Source organism: Leuciscus leuciscus, assembly GCF_965113295.1.
Source record: "Leuciscus leuciscus genome assembly, chromosome: 7".
NCBI classification, from domain to species: domain Eukaryota; kingdom Metazoa; phylum Chordata; class Actinopteri; order Cypriniformes; family Leuciscidae; genus Leuciscus; species Leuciscus leuciscus.
Window position 1 is genome coordinate 22,024,946 of NC_138731.1, and position 18,905 is coordinate 22,043,850.

Here is an 18,905-nt window from a genome sequence, read left to right on the forward strand (position 1 = left end):
AGATTTTTGCGACTTTTTTGAATGAAAGATCAAAAGTATAAACAATACAGATTAATTTTTTTTACAGCCATTTTTTTAATCATATTTACCAGGGGTGCCATTAATTCTGACCACCACTGTATGTAATATGACTCATCTTTGTGTGTATGTAGTGGTGTTTAAGGCCAGCATCACTGTTAGGAACTGGGTTCATGAATGAATCTGTGTGTTGAAATACATCTTTAAAGTGAACATAGCATTCTTACATTGACTCGTTTCTTTTGTTCACTAAAGTGTCTTATTTTGTTCAGTGCTCGACTGCTCTGGTGGCGTCTCCTGCCTCCACAGACTAGAGCACAAGACGCTTTTATTGGAGTGCGGCCGGCCTGTGAAGAAGCATTTGGTTGGTTGTGAATCTACTAAATAAATCTGTTTGGAGTCTGATTAAATCCTGTTGGAGAATGAATATTCAGATGCACATACATATAGTTTTTTTTTAAACATTTTTATTTGTTTTATTTTTCATCCTTTTCTTGTTCTTTTTCTAGCCTGGTAAATGTCCAGTAGCTGACCAAATAAAACAAAATATCTGCTCAAATTATTAATTCTGTTTTTAACCTGTGTCTTGATTTTGTAATTGCAGACACCAAGGGCGAAAAGAAACGTAAAGTTTCTTTCTAGAAACATTGAGCAGCTGAAAAGAAGAAAGCAAAGACACACTGTAGGTTACGCTAAGATTTATGTAGTGATCATCAATCTTTACTGCCATTTGATTTTTCTCCTATAACAAAAGAAAATGAACCAATAATTTGGATTTATTTTAAAGCGTGCAAGTATATGCTTTGTTTACTGTGTTATGTTTGCTAACTTGCAAATCAATACATATTTATTGTCTGCATCCACTAATATCATTGTTGGCTAGTTAAATAATATTATAAATTCATAATATCTAGGGCTGCAACTAACGATAATCCATTAATCTGTTGATTATTACTTCACATAATCTGATAAAAAGGCTGATTTTATTCTATATTTTTACATCTAGCTCTAAGCACTGAAAGCTTTTAAAGCAAATAGAATATGTATGTATGTAAGTACAGTATGAGTTTGTATATGTGGTGCTGCATGAAGAAAATTGTCATCATCATCATCATCTGCCACTCAGTCATGATGTTAAGTAAAATTTTTTTTTTTTTTGGTGCAAATTTTTTAGAACGTTTTCTATTTTTACTATGTTTATTACCTCATGAAGACTCATCTGGATTTTGATGTTTTGGGTCTTTTGATTTTTCACACTGCTAATCATAATTAAATAACCTGCTTGTCTTTTTAATCCACTAGCTGATGTGTAACTCAAGGTCTGTGCTGTGATCTTTCACACCAATATACTTTTATTCTACTATAGTGTCAATTGCCAAATTGAACTACATATAAAATATGAGAATACACCTGAACAAATCTCTCATCTTGTTAAAAAGACAAACAGTAGAGGGCGCTGCTCACTCAATGCCGGTGGCTCTCTCAACTTCTACAACTCCTTCCTTCTATGACTGATTTCTCCAAGTGCAACATGTTCCTGGATCAACATCTTTGTTGATCCTGGAACAACATTCCCATCAACCAATCAGGTTTGAGGGACAAGTTTATTTATATATTTATATATATTTATATACGGTGTCCCATCTGTGTCTATAGAGGGCCCTCAGATGTTACTACCTCAAGGTCAGCTGTTGAAAGTAGCAAACTCATCTGGTAATTAATTATGTTTTTTTTATTATTAAATATATTACTGACAATTGCTTTTCTAATTATATATATATACACACACACACACTCTCACTGGACACTTTATTAGGTACACCTGTTCAACTGCTTGTTAAAGGGATATTTCACCACTGGAAAGATGAATGTGTATTTAAATTGGGTCATTTATGTAGTAGAAATGTGAAATTATTTTAGAAGTTTGTGCCTTCTAGAGTGAGTATGTATTTTTGGCTCATGTGGATGAAAGACAACAACTCCCAGAATGCACTTGCTTCGCTGCCCTACGAGGCCACTCCCAAGCCACGCCTATCGGTTACAGAGGGCAGTATCGAAAGAAATGATACAACTAGGCTACTAGTTGACTCGAAACTGAAAAGACGCTGTTTTATCGTGAGATCTCACCCCCTATGGGTGGGTTGAAAGCATGCGGATCTAGCTCTGGCCAAAAAAGCCTCCGATGATGCAAGATTACGATTTTTGCGTCATCTGAGTTCTTTTTCCAGACACACAATACAGAAATCTCTCGTCTCAGGGGGACATGAGGGAGGGAAGCACGGTCTTTCAAAAATACTACCAGGTTTCTACTGTGAAGTATACGGTGAAGTATCCCTTTAAGGCAAATATCCAACTCTAGCAACTCAATGAATTTAGGAGAATGGAGAAGAAAGGTGATTTAAGTAACTTTGAACGCGGCGTGGTATTTGGTGCCGGACAGGCTGGTCTGAGTAATTCGGAAACTACTGATCTTCTGGGATTTTCACACACAACCATCTGTAGGGTTTACAGAGAATGGTCGGTAAGAAAAGTAAGAATATGCAGTATATCCAGTGAGCAGCATAGAGCAGTTATATGAGCGAAAATGCCAGAGGTCAGAGGAGAATGACTAGACTGGTTCAAGCTGAAAGAAAGGCAACAGCAACTTAAATACCACTCGTTACAACAAAGGTCTGCAGAAGAGCATCTCTGAATGCATGTAATAGTGTGAGGGTATTTTCACACTTTGGGTCCCTTAGTACCAAGTGAGCATTGTTTAAATACCACAGCCTACCTGAGTATTGTTGCTGACCATGTCCATCCCTTCATGACCACAGTGCACACATGTTCAGATGGATACTTCCAGCAGGATAATGCACAATGTCACAAAGCTCAAATCATCTCAGATCATCAGTTCACTACACTCAAATGTCCTCTAATAAAGTGTCTGGTGTGTGTGTGTGTGTGTGTATGTGTATGCATATATAATAGAGTAGTTAACATCTAATACTGAAGAAATGAAAGTAGAACTAATAAAATAAACCGAAAATGAAAAGAATAATGAAGAAAATTGGTTGCTGTCCGGTTCTGCCATTTCTTTCTGTTCTGTTAATAGAAATCTTTGTGGAGAAAAGACAGCAGTCAATCATCACATCCACAAAAGACAATGATGGCACCCATAGTTTATCTGCACTAGTGGCTCAGAATGTCACTGGTATTAAAATTCAGAAAAAAGGGTCAGTAAACCTTGTTTGCACATTATTATATCTGTCATATCTAATCTGAAAGATAAACTTTCCTATTGTGATTTTTATTATTGTGTTTTTTTACAGCTTATTTGTTTTAAATGTTGAAAAACACTTATTTGAACACAGATTTTACAAGTCTTGTGCAAATATGGAGCTGGAAAATATGTACTGGATTAGCAAAAAGCATTCATATGCATATGGAATGGGTTGACAAACAAACTACCCAATTAAACTCCTGTTCTGGCTCAATTTATCCCTTGCTTGAACAAGAAGAAAACTGCTTCAGGCCTTGCCCCATTCCTGGAGTTTAAGTGTATCTTTAATTATTGACAGTTTTATTGAAATGTCTTCTCATTTCTTTCAGTTCTCCTGATGTATTTGAGCCCCCAGTGAAGCCATTACCACCAGGGGCACCAAACTGGGCTCTAAGACTGCGTGGGTGTGAGGTTTGTCCAGTAGAAAATGGATAAATAGATTTTTTTTTGACAAAACTTATCAAAATGTAAAAAATAACATTAAAAAGTAGTGTAATATGCATGGAAATAGCCTAAATGCATTGTACTTTTTGTATTGTGCGTAGAGCCCTCTGTCAAACAGATCCATTTACAGCAACACAATCTGATGATGTCAAGCTAATGTGGCTTGGTGAATCTTTTTTCTGTGTGATTGTTTCATGAGGAACAGAAGATCGGAGTATCGTACCGTGGTTACTGTAACACAGAGGCAGAGCTTGAGGCCGTTCTGCTTCTACACAAGCAGCAGACTCACGCTGTGTTTGGCACCCGCCAATCACCCTCACCGGCTAAACCTGCCACCAGACTCATGTGGAAATCACAGTATGTGCCCTATGATGGCATTCCCTTTGTTAATGCAGGTAATATGGCCCTTTTTGCTTGTGGGATCTGTGGTACGACTTTATGTGAGAAACCCTTATTTAAGTCTTAAAGCTGTTTAGTCATGTAGTCTATATGTTATTTTAATGCCTGAACTGTGTTTTGACTAATATTGGAATTTTAATCGATGTCTGTAAATTTGGGGGCATCTGAATGCTAGTGGTATATTGGCACACAAAACACAAAAAGCAGATACGATTTGTTTGAAAGAAAGAAATACTTTTATTCAGTAGCATGCATTAAATAAATATAAAATGACAGTGAAGGTATTCATAAAGATTAAGCAGCAACATTTTCAATTCAATTTAAACATATTTGAACAGAAGACAGTAATTTTGAATTGTAATAATATTTCACATTGTTACTGTTTTTACTATATTTTTGATTGAAAAAAGCAGACTTGTTGAGCTTCAGAGACCTATTAAAAAAATCTTACCAACCCCAAACATTTAAAAAGTATTGTATGTGAATTTAAAATTTACAGTGTTGATCTTTTTTGGGGGGGAAACAGACCAAATTATTATGGAATAAAACAATTTAAGAGATAATTGCGACTTTTTATCTCACAGTTATAAACTTGCAATTACGAGAAATAAAGTCAGAATTGCAAGATATAAACTTGCAATTCTGAGAAAAGTCTGACTTTTATTTATTTTTTAACTTTTATTTTACATTTCTGACATTATATTTCACAACTGCGAGTTTATATCACACAGTTCTGAGAAAAAAAAGTCAGAATTGCGAGATGTAAACTCGCAATTGCATGAAAAAAAGTCCGAATTGTAAGATAATTACCCAAGTCACAATTACCCTTTTTTATTTTTTATTCTATAGCGTAAACAAGCTTCCATACTAATTTGTCCAGATTTTTGTTCAATCAAATTGTTTCTAGAATGAGAATGCTTGCAATAGCAAGTTGCATGTCGAGGCGGGACATGCCTTGTTCTTAAGCCTTGATTGAATGCTGTTGTTGCAGATAATGTAATGGTTTTACAATATGCACACTAAGTCATTTTATCTTGATCTTTAATATGGTTTTAAGGGAGCAGAGCCATTGTGATGGAATGCCAGTTTGGTCCACGGAGGAAGGGCGTTCAACCTAAAAAAGTGTCAGAGCAAGAAATGAATCAAAACATACTCTACAAAGCAACCTGCCCTGCCAGGTACACACAACCTACAGTTGGGCCAAGCACAACAGATTTGTTATGTGCACAGGAAGTTCATTATGAAACCCACACTGTAATATTTGACCATTTTTCAGAATATATATCAAAAAAGTAAGAAAATTCCCGGAGTACAAGGTTCCTACAGATCCCAAAGTGGACAAGAAGGTAGTGCGACAAGAGCAGGAGAAAGCCTTCTTCAACCTCAAGAAGAGTTTATGGGATGTTGGAGGCATTGTAAGGTATAAACATCTAGCCATCACAGTCCATCACATGACTACAAGGTTCACTTCATTCATTTACATTCGTGACAGGTATTACACCCAGCTCCCTACAGAGAAAGCTCACCTGTACCATGACGTGGACACTGCAAACCTGCCTCCACTTCCAGAGCAGATCTGCTTTGCAGAGGAAGAACAAAATGAAGATGAAGAGGAAGAGACAGAGGAGCTGGACAGTGAAGCCATGCAGGATGTCACGATGGAGGATGGGGCGTCTCTACCCTCTCGACTACACCCGCTCGTGGCAGAGAAGATCTGTGATTTGGTAGCACAAGGTCATAACCAGGTTTACACTGTCCGCAAGCAGCTCAGGTATGACTCAATGGTTTCAAATCTCCTTTGTTTTATTTGCTGGAAAACTATTTACCGTTGCTTTGTGAACGCCCTGGCAGGAGGTTTGTGGAACATGAGATGTTCAAGTCAGAGGAAGTGCCTGAGAGACACAATCTGTGTTACTTTCCCACTGTCAATGACATCAAGAACCACATCCATGAGGCTCAGAAAGCTCTTCAGCTGACGGCGGGACCACTGGCTACCTCAGATACAGAGGTGTGAACAGAAAACATGTTTGTAAAGCATTAGATTGGTGAGCACAAATATGCCAACCATTTTCTGTAGTAAGCATTAATTTTTATGTTTTTGTTGTTGTTGCAGTGGAAAGCAGAGGCTAATAACCTGCTTCCAGAGACTTTGACCCTGACTCCTGCTACTGTGGATGGTAAAATACTGTTGAAATATTGTTTGAAATTTGACATACATTATTAAAACAATAAGTGTTTAATGAGTTGAGGCTGGAATACACTACAAAATGTATGTCCAGGTTTTTGTCATAGTAGCTCAGTGGGTAGCACTGTCGCCTCACAGCAAGAAGATCTCCGGTTCGAGTCCCGGCTGAGTCAGGAGTTCTGTCTGTGTGGAGTTTGCATGTTCTCCATGTGTCTGCGTATCCTCAGTCATTCAGTGTATGATGCCTAGAGTTTTAAAATCTGTTCAGAAGTTGTGTAGTGTATTCCAGCCTTTAACATCTTGGAATCATTCAATACAATTTATTCTAGAGAGTAGAGGAAAGGTCCTGCCTCAAAAAGAAAGCACATACAGTACCTGTAGTCAAAGTATAAGCATTGTTTACCCTGCCACAGAATCTAGTGTACTGCTGTTATATTGACAGTGTCCTCTCAGAAGGAAGGACTCTTGGAAGAGAGTGACACTCTTTCTCCAGAGGCTGTGCAGCTCTTCAGCTCTCTCACCTCACTGCAGCCCAAGATCTTTGCACATCTCCAGGTGACCCTGTCCTGAAATGATCATTTTTTTATATGGATCTATTCATTTATTAAATGAATGCATTCATTTTTTAAGTTTTTAATTTCTGAATAAATGTAAAAAGTTCCTGGGTGATCAACTGTTCTGATAGTATAATTGAAGAAACAAACAAAAAAAAACATTAAAATGAAATGCTTGAAAACCTTATTACGTAATTTTTGTGTACATTTTTGTTTTGACTTTATTTTTAATGTTCCTATTAACTTATTAAAACATTATTTCAGAGCTTTCAAAACTTCTAGTTTTAAACATTTAAAAAAAAAAATGTGTTGGTTAATGCGAACGTTGAGGGAACATTCAATTTTATAATTTATAATATATAATAATTTTGCAAACATTATGTGAAGATTACTTTTGAATGTTCTCTGAACATTCTGAAACAAGTTGTAACATTTTAAAAAAATGTTAGATAAACATCCAACTAAAATATTTCAGAAAAAACTCATTGTTTTTGTGCTAAAGTTTTGAGAACATTATTTAAAAACATATAATTTTTAACAAATGTTCTATTAACGTTAATGGAAGAATGTTTGTTCATAAAAACTTGCCTGGCTTCATTTGTGAGAATGTTCCCTGTTACCTGGGACAAAGCTGGTCGGCAAACTTATCCTTTAAGAGTGCTCTCCTCTTGTCTGATAGGCCATCCAGCTACAGTCTGCCTTGTGTCCAGTTGAAGACACTGCCCAACCTACACCACCACCAGAAGCCCCAGCGCTGTCCAGCCCTGCACCTCCACAGCCTGTTCTGCTGAGTCCGTCCCAGTTCCTCCAGTCAAGTGGCAGTGCTGGTGAAAGCATATCTCTGTGTGACCCCCCGACCCTGCTCGGCATGAGCCAGCTGGTGAGTGTGACCTCGGTGACTAATGCCGGAGCTGAAGGTGGCATCACACAGATCTTGTTGGAGGACGGACAGGCCATTCCAGTCCATATTGTGGACCCTGCAAGCATAGGTAAGTACAAGGCACCACAGAAAAATAAATAAATAAATAAATGTAACCAATTAGAATCATGAAAATAAGACATAAACCTGTTGTTTGTTCTTATTGTTCAGCTTTGACTCCCTCAGCAGACGACACTTCAGTTAAATAGGAGAGTGGGAAATCTATGGATGTGTCAGTCAGAAATACAACAACGAGAAAAGAAAACAAATGTCCGTTTCTGTGACAACAGCGATTGACGATTGAGCTCTTTGACCAATGGAGGACTGATTCATTGTTTCAAGTACTGTATTATGATAACATGAACTCATGCAATATTGATTTGTATTATTATTTGTTTCCATTTCCCATTATTGCTATTTTAATTTATTACAGTGGTGACTGGAGGAAAAAAAACAATTTCTCAAAAGTATGAATGAGATCAAAATTTTATATTTAAAGCTAAATGTTTTCTGTTGCATTCTATTCACACAAAAAAACTATTTCACAACTTTTTATAAGAATATCTTATGAGTATTTCTGCAGGTATTTCTACCCTTTGAATAGAAGCCTAATGGATCCTTGCGGTGGACTTTTTAAAGTCCCCCTGTGGTGAAATTCAAGTTTTTAATGTTGTTTATATGCCTATGTGGTGTTTTTAATATGCTTTAAGACAAACCATGTGCAAATTCATAAGTCAGCAACACTGCTGAGTATTTTCTCCTTAAAACTGCAGTGAAACAAAGACGCGGTTTGAAATCGCTGGTGTTTATGATGTCACAAACTACCTTGTAACCAATCAGATCAACATGTGATTGTCAATGAGTGGATCTCTGAGCGGGTTACTTTGCATATTCATAGAACCGGTATACTAAATGAGGCAAGGGTGTAGAGTTACATTCAGAAGTTCAGATTACTGTGATAGTGTTTACCTGTGAATAGTAATTGTTGTATTTTAATCATTTTCTCTGCTTGCCTGTATTTACATGATCATGTGCCTGAATTTAGAAGATAATTATTTCATATTTATCATACATATACAAGAATGTAAGAAATTATAATATTAGCATTCCTCTGATTTAATTTGCCGAATGCTTTTACAAAAATGCTGAAGAAAGAATGCAGCCTTTGCTAATATTAATCTGTTTTACCTTGTTCTGTTCGATCGGTTGCTTCCATCGATCCATTGATGACTTCCACAAATAATCAGTTTTTCTTGAATCATGAATTTTCTTACATTCAGGTACCGCTGATGTTGTTGTCGTTGTAACAAAACAGTGATCTTCTGCCAGGAACATCAGGTCAATCTGCTCTTATCTAGAATCAGGTGGTTTGTCTTTGTCTGGCATCTCAGCTGAGACCTGTCCACTATGGGTGACCCTACCAGTAGTTGTGAACTACCAGTGGCATAGCTCTCAGCATCACTGATGCACACAAGCCCTCACAGCACGTCAAGCTGCAAACCATGTGAGGGACCCTACACTACTCTAACCTGCAGTAACTGCTTAAAAGCAACCGCATATCAACCAACTAACGTTAGGCTACTCTAAACATCCTGACAACCACATAGCAATGCATGAAAAACCACTCAGAAGAGTCCAGCAACCGCAAAGCAACACGCTAACAACCGCGCAAAAAAACCTTGGCAAACGCATGTCAACACACAGGAAACCATCCAAAACATCCCAACAACCGTGTAGCAAAACGCTAAAAACCACTTAGAACAACCTATGAACAGCATATCAATGCTCTGACAATCACCATAAACATCCTGACAACCTCACAACAATGTGCAAAACACCTCTAGAAAATAAGACTTAACGTTACTCATAAAACTCTAAACTTACTCCAGATACAAAATAAAACTTATTCATAAAACTATAAACTTACTCTGTAACTATATACAGTATTTACATACAGGTCCCGCTGTGTGATACTCCGGGCTCCATGTGAGACAGTGATGACTCAGTGTCTGGCCTTCTTTCTTCGGGGTTCCTCAGGCAGGGGCTCTTCGCTGATGTCCACATGGATTCGAGGAGCGAAGCTTCTGCTGGTTGTGGAGAAGCTGTCTGTGATCCGGACACGTCCATCAGGATGCTCCGTCTCCTCCAGTGAAGGGCGGTTGAGTGCTTCCCACAGTCGCTGCTTGATCTTCAATCCTAGTTTAAGACTGTAGGGACGCTGCTGACCACTGGGCGTCTTCATCATGGGGTCCACCACAGAGCGGTAGATGTCCTGGTAGGCCTCTACGGTGTAGCCATGGATGGAGACAGGCTCATCCTGCTGACGCACATCCACTGAAGAGACTGAGACTGCGACTGCTGGACGGATGTCAGGAAGGACAGCAGCGTTCTTCCAGTAACGTTCCTCCAAACCTGTGGGTCCTCGAGCTTTACCAGAGATGCAGCTGTAAGTGTGATCATCTAACCTGACCAACGTTACAGCTGCCAGCTGTGGAAGCTCACTGGGGTCCGGACTGGAAGAGACGTCCTCCACCAATCCTCTCAGGCGTGTGGGAAGAGTCCTGATTCTTCTTGACCGACGCTGCTCCATGATGATGAATCAAGAAGAACTACAAAGACTGGAAAAATCACTAAGACTTACCAAATTGTAGAGTTGTGAAGAGCTTGCAGCAAGTGTGTTCAGGCTTCAAGGCTTCAGAAACACTTGTGTTGATTTCAAAAATCAACACAATCTACTGGACTGGCATAGAGTGTTTAGGATCATTTAAATGTAAACAACACTTGATATCAGCAGTAAGCCAATAATAAGAGCAGCATGAGCTCTATGCTACATGTATTATAATGCTTCTCCAATTACCATTATCATCTTCATTTATTCCTCTATGTAGGCTATAGCTTGTGGCCCTTACTCAAAGGGCCCAAACTTGTCAAAAAGACTACTTTACGCAAATGTTATATGGTTTCACAGACAAGGCTTAAGCCTAGTCCCAGACTAAAATCCACGTTTGAGTTGTTTTAACTGAAAGGTCATTTTCATGTTACTAATAAGTATTTTTTGTTGACGTGTGTATATATATATATATATATATATATATATATATATATATATATATATACACATACATATATATATATACATAATCATCAAGGTCTCTAGAATCATCCAAACAAAACAAATCTTACAAGAGATCTATAGTTTTTTGTATTCTTAGTCAAAAGGCCAAGCGGCAACTATAGTTTGCTGGGAAATCATGGGAAAATGGGGTATACTGTGTTAATAGGTTAATAAATCAAGGTTATTTGGTCTTGTTTAGTGCATAAACATAACTTAACCCTTTAAATGACATCTTTACTGTACAGATATTGTCTGTATGCACTGTTATTTTTATGTCATTTTGTTATTTTTTTATATATTTTTTGTTATATAGATGTAATTCTATTTCATTCCATTAATTTTTTTATTTTCATTTATCTTTTTGATGCACAATGCCCTGTTATGGCTGCACTTTGTTCTGCACTATGTTCCACCACTTTAACCTTTGTGCGCTGTTCGTTTGCTGTTTACAGTCAGGCAGTCAGGCAACAAAATGTAATTTTGCAACAAAATAATATATATATATATGTTTTTTTTAACAAATGTAATTTTACTCAGTTTATTAATGTTTTTACTCCATATTTGGACATTTTTACTCCACAAAATTTATATAAATAAATTGAAAAATATTTTTATAAATTAATTAAAAACAGCTTTTAATGTAGAATTCACTTTATAAAAGACCTACATTTCTAAATTTCATTCATGGGGATAACATGGATAATTTGACATGGTTTAGTGTAAGATTTTTGCCCATCTTTTGAGACACCCCTCGCTGCAGCCTGTAGCACGACGACGTAGTTGGATGATCCAATACGTACTGGACGCGCATGCGCGGTGGTGCGTTTTGGTCTGTAGGCTACAAATAAAAAAATAAAAAATAAAATAAAAACTGAATAGAAGTTAAATATAAATGATCACTTGAGTGACAACTGCGTGATCTGACTGCTGTGATCAGTTTGTATATTAAACTTAAATTCAGGGGGTGTGGTTATTTTTTTGTTTTTTTATGTATGTACATCATGGCATGATGTAGGCCTAAGTACCGGTACATAAAACTCCGTCGCTATAGAAACAAAGACGCTAAAATGCAATCATACAATGAGCTTCTCTACTACTTATTGTGAAAATGATATTTTTATATTTGCTATTAGTATTATCCATACTGTAAAATCCTTATGTTTTTATTCAACTATGTGTGGGCCTAATGAAAAGTACGGGACAAATCCCGTCCCTTATTGATTTGATACGGGACTCGGGACGCATCATCTTACTTGTTAATACGGGACGATTTCGTATTTTAAGGGACCTTATGTACAGAGCACTGTGGAAAAATTAGTATAGCCATTAAAGAAGGAACTCTTACCAGGCAAAATATCATTAAGCACTTTTTTTCTGACAAGATTTTGTTTCTTGATGCTGTTATTATTTTTGCGTTTTCCCTTGAATGTGTAGCCTACTGGTATTTTAAGTTGTTTACAGACCGTATTGTAGGCTATTGTAGGCCTACCTCTATGATTAAAATTACAGAGACAATTACTTGACTCATTTTTGCTTTCACTCAACAGCAAATATGACCTGAATAAAATAAAATAATAAAATGGCTTTATTTTAAAATGTTCTGTATACACGCATTAAATTCATCACATTTAGGTTTAAAATCATGTGATTTAAAATGTTGTAAAATTAACTATTTTGCATGTATGTAGAGAGAAACTAGGAAAGCATCACATTCATCTCACTTAAGACCAGCGCATGCGAATTATGTTCATGAACGTGACAAATGAACAAAAGACTCGGAAGGTAAAGTAATTATTTATGTTCCCTGTAAATTATTTTTGACTGCATTATAATGATTTCTTAATTCAGAATATGATCAAGATTGCGTAGGTGGATGTGTTCGGGGAATTTGCCAGTTAAAAGTATAACATTTAAAGCCCCTTAAATGAACGAAATGACTCGTAAAAAGATTCATTCATTTTGATGAACGAGATCGAACAAGAGAGTCAGCAAAATGATCCGAACTTCCCCATCCAGTACGTATTGGATCATCCAACTACGTCATCGTGCTACAGGCTGCAGCGAGGACTTCTTGCATCTTTTGGAAAAAATGTACAAGTAAAAAATTATCACTTTAACCAGTAGATGGCTGCAGAGCTCCACTATTTGCTATTTGACTAGCTAAAATACATATTTTCACAAGTTTTTTTTTTTTTTTTTACAGTTGGATTCATATCTACATATAATGAAATCACAATTATAACAATAAAAGTTACTTTTTGGCAAAGTTTAGCAGTTTCTGAACAAAAAAAAAAAAAAAAAAAAATTTTCAATAATGTTACATTATGATTTGAATCAAACCTGATCAGGATGTTACACAAAGAAAAGTTGAAGAAAAGTCTTTAGAGTTTATCATTTATTTCAAACATCTGTTTTTCATGCTTCTACAAATTTAAAGTTTTTTAAAGGGTAACTAAACCCCTGGTCAGAGCCTGACTCCACCCACTGGCAATATTTGAAAAATGCTAGAAAAGTGGGCAGACCCCAGCGGAGATAGAGCCGTGAGCGGGGGGGCGTGCACCTGAGAGACCTGCTGTCAGACTCTCTAAAATGGAGAGTGACTCACAGGGTCGTAGAGACGCAAGACGACGTGAAGTACATGCATCTGATCTGATGAGTTTTATCGAGTTGATGTCAATAGCGCGCGCTCTCTATAGGCATATTCATATTTTGCCGCTATGTGAAAAAATCCAGCAAAATGCGCCGACGCGTTTGTCGACCCCAGAGGTTTTAACTTTAGCCTAACCATAAATTGTGATTAAAATATGATCACTCACATCAAGACGCCGCTGCGGTGGTGGAGTCCATGCAGGAGGAGCAGCGTTTGGCACTGCGTCGCTTATCAGCGCGAGGTGTGTGGAGAAGCCCATTTCCACCTCTATTGCGTTGGAGAAGTAATCCCGCGTAAAATGTAGGTTTCACATTCACGGTCTTCCAGGCCAAGTGCATGCAAACACTGGCGCCTAATTCCAAGTCTGCTGGAAAGCTATGCAGTCCAGCAGTGCTGTTGCAACCAGCAACATTGCACCTACGTACCGTCCTGACCACTGTACAATACAGATAAATCTACGCTAGCTCATACCAAGGGCGTGGTGAGCTCGGACCAGGGGCGTGGTGAGCTGGAACCTGCTTACGTCACCTGCCACCGCAAACATCCAATCCGATTGTTAAGTCTGACGTCACGCGTGACGTTTTGGGTCCAAGCGCTCCTCTCGTCCAGAAATAACAACGGTGGAACCTGTAAATTTATTTACGATCACGTCCTTCTTAGTGAGGCACCCTTGGCGGTCAAAAAGGGTTTAAATTCCTTTAACACCAACAGAGTGGTTAGTGTAGCTCATCACTCAGGTGGCATAATTAAGGGTAGAGTCCAGGCATCAATGAAAAAGAAGATTTACGAGGTTGAAGTGAGTTAGCTCGGGACACGGGACACAGCACTGCGGCATTGTAAAAACACTCAATAATAACCAAAACACTAGCGAAAGCGGTAGGTAGGTAGAGAGGACCTGGACTTTGGACCCGGAAAGAGTATTGGTTACGTCACGACTTAACAACCGAATAGGGATCTCCCAGTCACGTGACCCCTAGCCGCGTGTCAGCCATTTTGACGGAATACTATTGCACAAGCGCACATACATGAGAATGCGGATTATCACGTTATATGGCTGCGAATTGATTAAAATAATGAATAATGGTCACTGTATAATTATCTTGAGCCTGCTGAAATGTTCCTATAAATATATTTTCTTTCCAACTGTGCAATCTTAATAATAAATAGGCTAAATATATTTATCCACTAAGCTGCAGCAGTCCTATGCTCGTCTTCCCATTAAGTTTTTTTTCTCTTTCTGACATTTCATACCTGTTGTTACATTTTTTTTTATTAAATTGACTATAAAAAAAGATTGCTTGTGTGTGCTGGTGTTCATTCCAGTCTTTTAAAATAGTTGAATGAATGAATGCTCGCGAGGTGCCTGTAACGATTTTAAATAGGCTAACGTTAGGCTAGTATTTAATCAATAATGTACACAGGGTAGAGGAGAACGACAGTCAACTACTTTGAATATTATAGCATTTTGGGCGTAAACATGTAAATAGTGAAAAGACTGACATTGAAAAATGACACAGAATGATTAAAATGTAATATTTAAATATTTAATCCAAATAAATAAATAAATGTTCGTGGTTCGCACTGATGTTATTCATTTGTTCTCACACACTTCAGCGTCGCGGTCACTGGCCACTAGCCTATCTATTATTAGCGCAGCGGCCGTCAGCTAACTCTTCACGTCATTGTCATCATAAAAAGAAATATACAAGAGGAAGATAAAATAATTAGGAATCATAGATCCATATGAAGCACCACGAGTTCTTTTTACAGGCATTAAATGTGTAGAAAAACTTCCTGACATTGAGTTCGGTGACATTTACAGCTACCTTATTCACTTCCCATCACGCTACACCGGAGCTTCATTAAAAACATACAAATGCTTAGCAGGCTATCGGTATCACGAGTCCGGATGGGTCAGCAACTCTTTGATTTGGACGCCAGCGGGGAAGGATTTTTCAATCATCACCGCAAAGGTTGGTAAATAGATGAATATTTCGCGACGAGCTGTATTATCACCAGCGGTTTAGCATTTTCTATTCCGTCAAGATGGCTGCTCTAAATGGCGTGACGTCACGCGGGACGTCCCTATAGGAAAATTCAACTGCAGTAGCCACCGTTCAACCTTAAGAGGGCAGCACTCAGACGTTTTTACACCATATATTGTAAAATTAAAACACTTTATACCCAAATGTCAAAAAAGTTACTCGAATCAATGAACAGCACCAGGGGCGTTTCTAGGTTTTAAAAACATCAGGGGCTGAGCCCGAAACGTCAGGGGCTATAGGGTGGGTAACAAGATAACATGATTCGATACAGAGAATAATGTATATTTTAGGCCTATATGCAGGCAGACTGGTTAAAAAATTCAGTCCTGGCACTGTAGCCACACCAGGCCATACTACCACACAGACACACACATTCAAATGTGAGGTAGTTAGGGGGGTTCGGGGGCATGCTCCCCCGAGAAAATTTTGATTTCTCAGACCTACATATGTGCATTTTAAGGTGTTTGACGGCCAACATTTTTTGATAACAATAGCTTTAAAAGCATGTCAGTGGGCAGTAGCATAAATTATTTGTCAAGCAGATAACAGATTCTTAAACATGAAAATGAGGATAAATGTTGAAATGAATGATCCACACTATAAAATGGAAATGCAGAATTTTTCTGCTTATTGTTGACAATACACAACCACATATTCCAAACAGGAATGGCCTTAAATGAGAAATCTTTCAAGGATTATTTTGCATAGATGTAAACTTTTTAGCATTAAAGATTGGTTTCAGCAACTTGTTTCTTTCTTGAGTTAATCAATGTTTTTGGCACTATTAAATCAGTTCAATTAAATTTCAATTGTTCACTCATAAAGACAGTCACTTGTCACCATTACTGGCCTAATGATGCAAGTTGTGCAAACACAGACAAGCGGAGTGATAGAAACTGTGAAAAGGCTGATGCTGGTGAATTATTTGAACACATTCGAGGACCTTATATAGGCTACATATCAGAGTTAAATAGGAATACATTGTAATAATGTTAATCAAGCAGACTAAATCACACGACTGCGCAGCAATATTTAAGCACATTATACAAAGGAAATAATACAGATCTAGACAAATTGGGTTGCTTATAGTTAAAAGAATGTCATGAACGATCATTTAGGCTAGATGTAGGCCTATTTTTCACATTTTTGGTCACAAAATATTTAGTCAGTTTTGATGACTTTGCAATATTGATAAAATGTTAGAATATTAATAATGAAAATTGAGTAGGGCTACGCCAAAATGTGTAACATTTATGTAGCCTACAAAGGAATACAAAAGCCCCGACATAGAGTTTTGACGCAGCTTTAATCTCCCTTTTGGTTATTTCAATAGGCTACTTAATTGACGACAGAACACGACGTTACATGCTAGTTTATTTTGCGTGAGACAGGGCGCGCCGCATTTGCGCGTGATTGAGCCGCGAGCAAACGGCTGGCACGACGTAAGTAAGTTCGTTTTTCTGAGTTTTACTGACATATATGGAGCTTATAGTGACTGCGTTATTTTTTTGAAACCGGTGCGGCGCGCGCGCCCCCGAAGTTCATCCGTGAGAAACTTGAAACCGGTGCTTGAACTTGAACTCAGGTGACTCATCATTAACACTCGCGCTACTGTCCACGCCCTGCTCTCACGGCTCGTGGACTCGTGCTGCTTGCCACTTTGCCTAATAATAATTATCAATAAATTAAATTTTTTGAGATCATCTGGGGCTATAAAAAAAACATCCGGGGCTTCATGTCTAACGACGCGCCTGCTCGAACATGTATGGCTTTGTAAAAACAATTAAGCTGCTAGGAGCATCCATTCCTTTCCCGCGAGTGGGCGTGGTTTCAGCGCAGCCAGCGGACACGCCCCCAGCGTTTGAGAGCAGAGACTCCTGCTCATTTTTTCAAGATTTTGATAGCTTATTTTATGTACTTGCCGGCTTTTTTTTTCATTCAAATTTGACTGGGTGACTAATAACAAATTTTTCTGTGGTGTGACAAACTCAGAACACATACTTAATTTTGACTTTACAGGGACTTTAAACAAAGCTGTCATATAAGCTAGATGCAGCTTTTTTGGTTTTGCATCGAATAATCTTCGACCTTTATACATAATAAATGTTTTGACAGATTTATCTGTTGAAAGCAGATATTTTGAGATAGATGCCAAATGTTCTCCTATTCAAATTTGACATTGAGGGGGTGCATACAACATATTTGCCCAACAGCAACTATAGTTGCCGCACATTCAAATACGATTTTCAAAAAAATAAACCTGGGGAAAAGAAATGCAGAACATATCCACATAGATCACTATTAACACAACTATATGCATGAAACCATTCAGAAAAATTTGGGCACAAATGGGTTAAGAGGCTGTTGTGTCAATACTGTCATTTTTAAATTTTTTTTTACAAAATGAACGTGATTGCTCTCATCAAAAATCATCTGTTTCTTATTTTTCACTGGCATGTCTCAGGTGTTGAGGACTTGTACATTCAGTATGAGTAAAATACTAAAGTACAGTTAACTTGTAGCTTGAGTCATTTTTGCTGTAAGGTTTCTGTACTTTTACTGTATGGTTTTCAGGTTAATTCTTAAATAAATTCTTATATAATTCTTAAATAATTTTCAGACAATAAAGGCAACAATAAAGGCAACTCAGTACTGACCTCTTATATAATAAACTGCCCTGGAATGTGAAATGTTGATTAATAAATAAAACTTGTGTGGTGTCAGACACTCAGAGGTGCTACAGGACAGAAGACTGATCCTGCATTCATTCACTCGCTCTTCAGCGCCCTCTAATGAGAGCCTGCTGTATAGTGAGGTCTAAGCTTTGGGTGGATAGTTAGCAAAGCCTCCAAATCTAATACATTGCTATTTTGTGTTGTTATATATGTGGTGTTTGCTTTACAAATGATCAGTGCTATATGTTGCTATGACTGGAGTGACTACCATAGTGAATGGGAAAAAGTTTATATTTTAAAGATACACATGTAGCATAAATTAGATTTAGGCCTACTCAGTTCAATATAAAGAGAAATGTATATGTAACAACAATTGTCAGCGGCATGTTGTGAATGTGCATTTTCTCCTGCCGCTTTAATGTGGGAATAGGTGGGCTGGTGAAGTGACTTGTCACCAATTTTCACTTTTGCTGCATGATTGTGAATGTTTACTGCTGGATCCAGACACCCAAATAAACAGCGGCTGATCCATTGGCGTTGACACATACAGCGCACCAAAGCCATTGTTTGACACCATCTGCTGAACACCATAAAGAGATACACTGCACAGAATGTGGGAGAATTTAAAGACAATGCATA

The 18,905-nt window shown here is 37.8% G+C and overlaps 1 protein-coding gene across 1 annotated transcript; it reads left to right on the forward strand.

The window, feature by feature from the left end:
- Positions 1-1,649: 1,649 nt before the first annotated feature.
- Positions 1,650-9,755, forward strand: LOC309503072 (calcium-responsive transcription factor-like; the record flags this gene model as incomplete). Its single annotated transcript, XM_082175763.1, has 13 exons — positions 1,650-1,731; positions 3,113-3,233; positions 3,610-3,691; positions 3,930-4,119; positions 5,181-5,301; positions 5,400-5,543; positions 5,616-5,894; positions 5,975-6,131; positions 6,237-6,300; positions 6,751-6,863; positions 7,542-7,851; positions 7,953-8,122; positions 9,739-9,755. Coding segments are annotated over 12 exons (1,701 nt in total), but the record flags the coding sequence as incomplete, so codon positions are not given.
- Between the last annotated feature and the right edge of the window lie 9,150 nt (positions 9,756-18,905).